General features: G+C 38.4%; 1 protein-coding gene across 2 annotated transcripts; it reads right to left on the minus strand.

Moving 5' to 3' along the window:
* Window positions 1-269: 269 nt before the first annotated feature.
* LOC121984621 lies at window positions 270-6,027 on the minus strand. 2 transcript variants are annotated; one of them, XM_042537653.1, is made up of 8 exons: window positions 5,835-6,027; window positions 5,481-5,598; window positions 2,993-3,359; window positions 2,788-2,900; window positions 2,177-2,341; window positions 1,945-2,084; window positions 997-1,089; window positions 270-914 (listed from the first exon to the last, which is right to left on the minus strand). In XM_042537653.1, exons 1-8 carry the CDS (start codon window positions 5,924-5,926, stop codon window positions 755-757), a joined length of 1,248 nt encoding a protein of 415 aa, XP_042393587.1. In that variant the 5' UTR covers window positions 5,927-6,027; the 3' UTR covers window positions 270-754. The 2 variants fall into 2 exon arrangements, with proteins under 2 accessions (XP_042393587.1, XP_042393588.1); XM_042537654.1 differs by lacking the exon at window positions 5,481-5,598 and having other exon boundaries at window positions 5,835-6,007.
* Window positions 6,028-6,761: the final 734 nt, after the last annotated feature.

A 6,761-nucleotide genomic window follows, 5' to 3' on the forward strand; every position in this document is an offset into this window, starting at 1 on the left:
AAATTTTGTTAACCCCATTGCCGGATAGAACAACAAATTTTGTTAAGCTCGGTATGAAATTTTAAATCATACTCACATGGCATCATAATTTTTTTTTAAAATGAAAATTAACATAGCCGGAGCTACAAAAAAAAAATCCATCTATTTTTTAAAAAATCTATCTTGCCCTTCAAAGAACGATAATTAAAGAAACAACAAATCTAAATATTAAATCGACAAAAATAAATAAAACAAATAATGATATTTTTCTTTAATTGCACCTATGTAAATGAGAAAAATAAAATAATGCATTTCTTTGCTTTTCTTTTCTTTTTAGCATATTACTTCCCTTAAAACTCTCATTTTTCTCAGCCTCCTCTACGCAACCACAGGGTTTAGTCATGTCCATCTAAATTACGAGACCCAAAAGTTGTCGGATCATGCCAGATATATTCCAACTTCACTATGCTATCGCCTATCAATCCCAGAACAACCCCATAAAGGATCCGAATAATTTTACAATGATCAAATGAAACATTCAATTCCAATACCATTTTTTCTCTGACCTTGAGACAGCAACTGATAGATATTTGTGTCTCATTATCACTCCGTTTGCATTGGCGAAGAAACCGTGAAGATGCCGATAACAGCAACATGGGATCATGAGTCATCAGCTTGGAAAAGTTGCATTTTCTGCATAGTTGGAATGATTACCCCTTCTCCAGTAAGAATTACTTTGTTCCGCCGGTGAGTGCCGACAACTAGAGTCAGTGTATCAAGAGATTGGAACCGAGCCAAATTGATCCAAACACTCCCAGGATGATAGAAGACGCAGAAGGTGCAGCTTCTCCACAAATGGTTCCAGAATCTCTGCCTCTTCCTCGGGCGCGAAAGCCATGCAAATGCTGAGTTCTTGAACTGCCTCAGCATACCTCCTATCAAAATATGAGGATTGTTGGAGACGCTACTATGTGACACATTTACAAGAAGCAAGGATTCAGACACGAGCTAGATTACCTGCTGTAGTACAGAAGCATACCATGATCTCTTCGTAAAGTCCAATTGCCAGGCTGTAGTATCAATAGCCGTTCGGAAGCCATAATGGCCAACCTTATGATTTGGGGAGAACAGTCAGTGGCAAGTGATGCTTCTTGCTAGTTTCTACTAGCATGAAATGTACAATTGGGATATACGAGGAAAATTGAACTAGGAAAATCATTGTATCGATCCAAAATGGGCATAATAGTTTTCATATCATAAGGGGGCACATCCTGAACACATAGTTTAGGAGATCACTGAGTAGATTCATGATATTGGCAAATAAATGGCCATTGAAGGGCCACAACAAGAACATAAGAAGGGAACAGGCAAAAGCATGAAGTCCAGACAGGAGTAAACATGATAGTTTGATTGTTATATCAAAGCAACGACATTAATGAACCACCCAGTAGATGTGTTAAATAGCTAGTTGAAAGTTAGTGTTCAAATCCTATAAAAGGGATCAATAGGCCTACTTTACAGCATGATCTGTTGTTCTTTTTTCTGGGAAATACCAAGGAACAAGTTTATTCAGATCACCGGTGTAGCTTTGTACATCCAATAATTTGTACCGAAGTGCCCAAGATAATTGTGATTTTCAATGAGCTTCATGAGACAATATATTGGATTTCAATAAAATGAAGTGCTAGGGCTGAAACAAAGAGGATGTTCATGAACAAATTCAATACGCTATAGTAAAAGTTCATCTATGTATTAGATAATTGTCTTATATAAATTTTAAGTCGATGACAAGCTTAGCTCAATAACACTTTTAATAAAAAAATTTGAACAAGCTACACAAAAATAAGTTTGAAATTGATCAGATGACTCAGCCCAGCTCGATTAAGGCCCTATGAAGTGCCAAGGAATAAGAACGTCTTTAGAGATCATCATGACTAACAAATATGATGCAAAAATAGAATCTACCTGAGGTCCTGGGGCCGCAACAGTGGAATATTCAAAATTCCTCCCATGCCAGCTTTGTCATTTCCAGGATAGATAGGTTTAAGTGGAGAAGTTAACATTAAGCCATGATTTGCCTTTGAAGCCCGTTTCCAATAAAATCTCTGCAAATGGTAAGGAATATGGTAGGATCATAGAGAAACCAAAAGGCTCATCATATGTGTAAGTACATTCCACTATTTATGTAGATGCATACGATCAGATTAGCTAGAGCAATGCCAATAATATCTCTCTTAGTGGCAATATCAAGTCTTGAAACTGAGGTGCTGTCCATTTCAGAAGCCATGGATCTTGGATCCTTGACACATTTGCCATTGATGGTAGCAAACAGGCTACGTCCAGAAGCAATACTGAAAAGTTCCTATAAAAGAAGGGGAAAAAGTATGAGGAATAAAGCATTCAAGTAGCAGATATTAGTGAATCACAGGAAATACCTTCGGCCTTAGGTTAAGTTTTTGACATGGAAACCATGCAAGGATGGATACTAACAAAGCGAAAAAGATATCAGAGGTTCGTCACTTAAGGTAGATGGTGAAGAATAATCAAAGAAGAAATATTTACAGACTAAAGAGAGTAGGTCTCTCAAAAGCTGGTATCCGTACCAGATGAAGAAAGAAATCAAAATAAAGTTTTGGGCCCTAAAGCTTGTTAGTTCCTCATGTAGAAAGAAACAGCCAAATGAGTGAACAACTGAAACAAATGAGTGCCATGTATTTTCTTTACTACGAGCATACAATCTCAGCTACCTTCAAATAAGGGAAGTATAAATTTGGTTGTCTTCAAATATACAAAAAGAGAAAAACGCACCGCTGAATTTCCTGATTGTGGCCAAATCAGAAAATCTTCCCCAACCTTAGAGCCCACAATGTTAACACCAAGCCTTTGACATACTTCAACATATATAACACTGAACATTATGTCTGTTGAAACAAGAAGATTCCTAGTCAGGTATGAGCTGGAAAAACATTTTCTATAATATTGAAGGTTGGAGTGAATGCTAGAAAAGACTTACTGCTCCCGCATCCAGTGCTAAGGACCGTATGCAAGTATGAGAATTTTGAATCTACTAGTACAGGAAATCTTTTGAAACTTCTTGATTCAAAGAGAACAAAATTAACAGCCTCCAAGATTTCAAGCAGATGGCAACCTATGTCTCTGGAAATTAACTCTGCTTCAACTTGTTTTGCTATCACATCCAACTCATTTAACCACCCAGATATGCTCTTTCCAGCTAAGGACATATCTTCCACACAATCGACTTCTAATTGACCACTAAATTGATCAGTTGCAACTTCCCTTTCATTCCGCACTGACTGTGCATCCATGTCATGATTCAGTGACATGAAAGCTTCATCTTCAGCAGCAACAAGTAACAAAGCCTATAACAAGACATGAGTCAATATTCACAGATGATCATTACTTTGTATGTTATACAACTGGTAGAATGCAATTATACTGGAAAAGAGATATTTTGCCAGTGTATCACACTGTGATCACAAAAAAGATGCACGCTTCCACCTGACTAATAAGAGCAGCTGTTTTAAGCATAGCTGAAGAAAAGATAAATATTTATGGCAGTATATTCTGTTGGGGTTACAAGGTTGTAAACATAGCCCCACATTGAAAACACATGAGAAAGATCATGAGTTTATAAGAGAAAGATATCTCCATTGGCATAAGGCCTTTTGGGTAGAGCCCAAGAGGAAAACCATGAGGGCTTACGTCCAAAATAGATAATATCATGTCATTGTGGAGATATTTAAATTCTTTTCGATCCAACAATTGGTATCAGAGCCCGGACTGTTAAAAGGTTTAACCCCTGACTGTGCACAAGAGCTATGGTCTGATTGAGCCATGTGGGTACAATATTGACCTCGAACAAAGAAAGTGAGGGTTCCTATGTTCGGATCAAGAGGACCAGACACCAGGCAGGAAGTCTTAGTTGCGGCTAGGCAAGGAAATCCTAGTAGGTCGAGTGGACCGAGGGGCAGGAAGACCTGGTAGGTCGAGGATCGGACGTGGGAAGCCTGTGGTCCTTTGTTTGAGGGGGGGATTGTTGGGGTTGCAAGGTTGTAAACATAGTCCCACATTGAAAACACATGAGAAAGATTATGAGTTTATAAGAGAAAGATATCTCCATTGGCATGAAGTCTTTTGGGTAGAGCCCAAGAGCAAAACCATGAGGGCTTAGGCTCAAAGTGAACAATATCATGCAATTGTGGAGATATCTAAATTCTTTTCGATCCAACATATTCCATCATAGATGGTAGATAATTTAAAGGTTTTAGGCAATTTAGTTTTATGTGCTGATGTAAGGAACAGAAGATTTCCAAAAAAAAATTCCCACATATGCAGCAGGCTTTTAACTGTTAATGTAATTAAGATTGAGATTTCTTTTTCCTTTTACCTTCTGATAAATTGTGATGATATGAAACTACTTCTTGACCAATGTTTCTGTATTTGATTGGGGAGCTGTCATGAGAGGAGTTACGTATCTAGGATGTGTTGTGGTCCTTTAGGTATGTTGTGCTGGGATCACTAAATGCTCTTTGTGTTTTTCTTCACATGACAGGATGAGTAATGTACCTCTATGAAGTAACGCCAAATATAGGTGAGATAAAATTCTAAGTCATAGTTCTGATGAATATGTAAATTCTCAAAAGCATCAATTAGTTAGAATTAAAATATAAGAACTATGTTGTTGGTATTCAAGAATAAAGGGTTTGCTCTGACATGAAGCCTAGCTTAAGGAAATTTTAGCACCATAATCTAGGATATATCTCCACACACACACACACACACTAAGAATATTGAGATGGCTAAACTGAAAATTGTGCTATTTTATTAGTCTTAAGAGCAACCATATATGAAATGTTTAAATATTAACAAATTTACAAGATTTCAAAACTATTCTAGAAGCTAGAAACAATATCTTACTTGTTGGGCAAGCTGCCTCCAGTCCTAAATAGCAAATACAAAAATAGTAGGCCGGGTAAAGAAATGCAAGATATGAATTCAATCAACATGTCAGCAATCTTTTTTTATAGAATAAAAAATAATATATTTGGTGTAATTTTATAGTTGGGCATACACAAGGAAGTCTAGGATAATTGTCATCATGTGGATAAATATGAACATAATAAATTGCACAAATTGAGCATAGTACAGAATATTCTTCTGGGTGCCATAAAACAAACGAGAAAAAAACTAATTGCATCTACCAACTTTGAAACATCATTGCCAATCTGGGACCCAACTCGCTCCATGCTCTTTATGTTCAAGGAGTAAGATTATTATTGCCCCTAGGGCTTGGCGTGATGGTAATTGTATGGATGAGTTTCCATAGCAATGAGGGTTCGATTCCCACGCAGCGCAAATAAATGCCTGCGGTCCTCGAACCACTCTAGGTGCTGGGCCATCATCTCCCGTGGCCCATCTGTGCATACACATTAGAACGGCACAGCCGCTGCAATTCATAAACGAGGTGAAGGAAAACAGACCTTGATGTTGGGATCGGGCAGGGAATCCCGCTTCATGGTGGGGGAAGCCACGGACGGGGGAGGACTCCCCACGTGCCTCGTCTTCTTCCCATTCCCGAGTCGGCGATCAAACCCAAACCTGATCGCAACAACAAATGGTGGGTGTGTCGGGTAGCAGCTAGCATAACCCTCTCGTTCTCTCTCGCTCACTCATCTACTTATAATCTTCCCCTCGTTACATCCACTCTATCAGTACCACACACCCATTGTTCCTCGCTCGATCTCTCTTTGAATCAAAGCAATTGCTAACCCTAGAAAGCTGAAGAGAGCAAAGCAAGAATGAGGGTTCGAGGAGGCAAAAGAGGTGTCTCGCACCTGAGATTAGGATAGAACGGCAACCGGCCGTCACGGCGATGCGCGGCGTCGAAGGGGAAGGATAGAACTCGGGCACCGAGGAAGGATGCCATGGATGGCTGAATACCGCGGATCGCGGAGCTCAATTTGCGATCGCCGGCGAGAAGAGGAAGATGAAGGAGAGCGGCACTGCTGCAGCCTGCAGTGGTGGCGATCGCTCCTGCTCTATTTATTGACTCCCAATCCAAGTGGGTGGGTCCGGAAAGGAGACCAGTGGGTGGAGAACGCGAGTGCGTTGCGTGCGCGTCAGGATAAGAGAGCCGGCATTATGTGAATTTTATAACGCACAATTTACAATAGCCCACCCATTTTAATTGATTTTTACCAACCCACGCCTGATTTACCCAATCGAGACCTTTATGTTTTTTATTTCACACACTGCTGGGACGGACAATTTATCATAAAACTCTAATCTAATTGGTTTTTATAAATTCCTACCTTTTACTTTAAAAAAACAGAAAATTAAAAAATTGACTTTGTTTTTTAAATAATACGATGTCCAAGCCGATTAATCCATGAAATGATCGGTCTAATTTTATTAAATTTTTTATTAATCAACAAGATAAATTAAAAAGAAGATATATTTAAGCAGCTAATATTCTTAGTATGATTGTTCCACGAGAAAAAATTTCTACAGTTAATTGGAATTTAAACTTCAAATGTCTGATTAAGACCTTTATTGTATCATAGCCCATGGCAAAAATTGACCTTTCATTCCTATCATTACGTCTCTTTTTCAAAATTTATTATTAATACTTAACAAACCGTCCGGGTTAATCATGTAAGGAACTATAACATTAAACATGTCAAAAAACGGAGTAAAAAAATAAGTTCCTATCTAGAAGATCCATACAAAGAAAATCATATACTAAGTTCTGTTAAAAGATA

Source organism: Zingiber officinale, chromosome 5B (assembly GCF_018446385.1).
Source record: "Zingiber officinale cultivar Zhangliang chromosome 5B, Zo_v1.1, whole genome shotgun sequence".
Classification (NCBI taxonomy): Eukaryota; Viridiplantae; Streptophyta; class Magnoliopsida; order Zingiberales; family Zingiberaceae; genus Zingiber; species Zingiber officinale.

What these genes read in the sequence shown, in the direction of transcription:
- LOC121984621 (XM_042537653.1), bottom strand. Translation starts at nt 5,926, where the DNA reads ATGGCATCCTTCCTCGGTGCCCGAGTTCTATCCTTCCCCTTCGACGCC. An exon ending in CCGTTCTATCCTAATCTCAG is followed by an intron (nt 5,599 to 5,834) that starts GTGCGAGACACC and finishes TGTTGCGATCAG; the next exon opens with GTTTGGGTTTGATCGCCGAC. An exon ending in CACAATCAGGAAATTCAGCG is followed by an intron (nt 2,342 to 2,787) that starts GTGCGTTTTTCT and finishes CTTCTTTTATAG; the next exon opens with GAACTTTTCAGTATTGCTTC.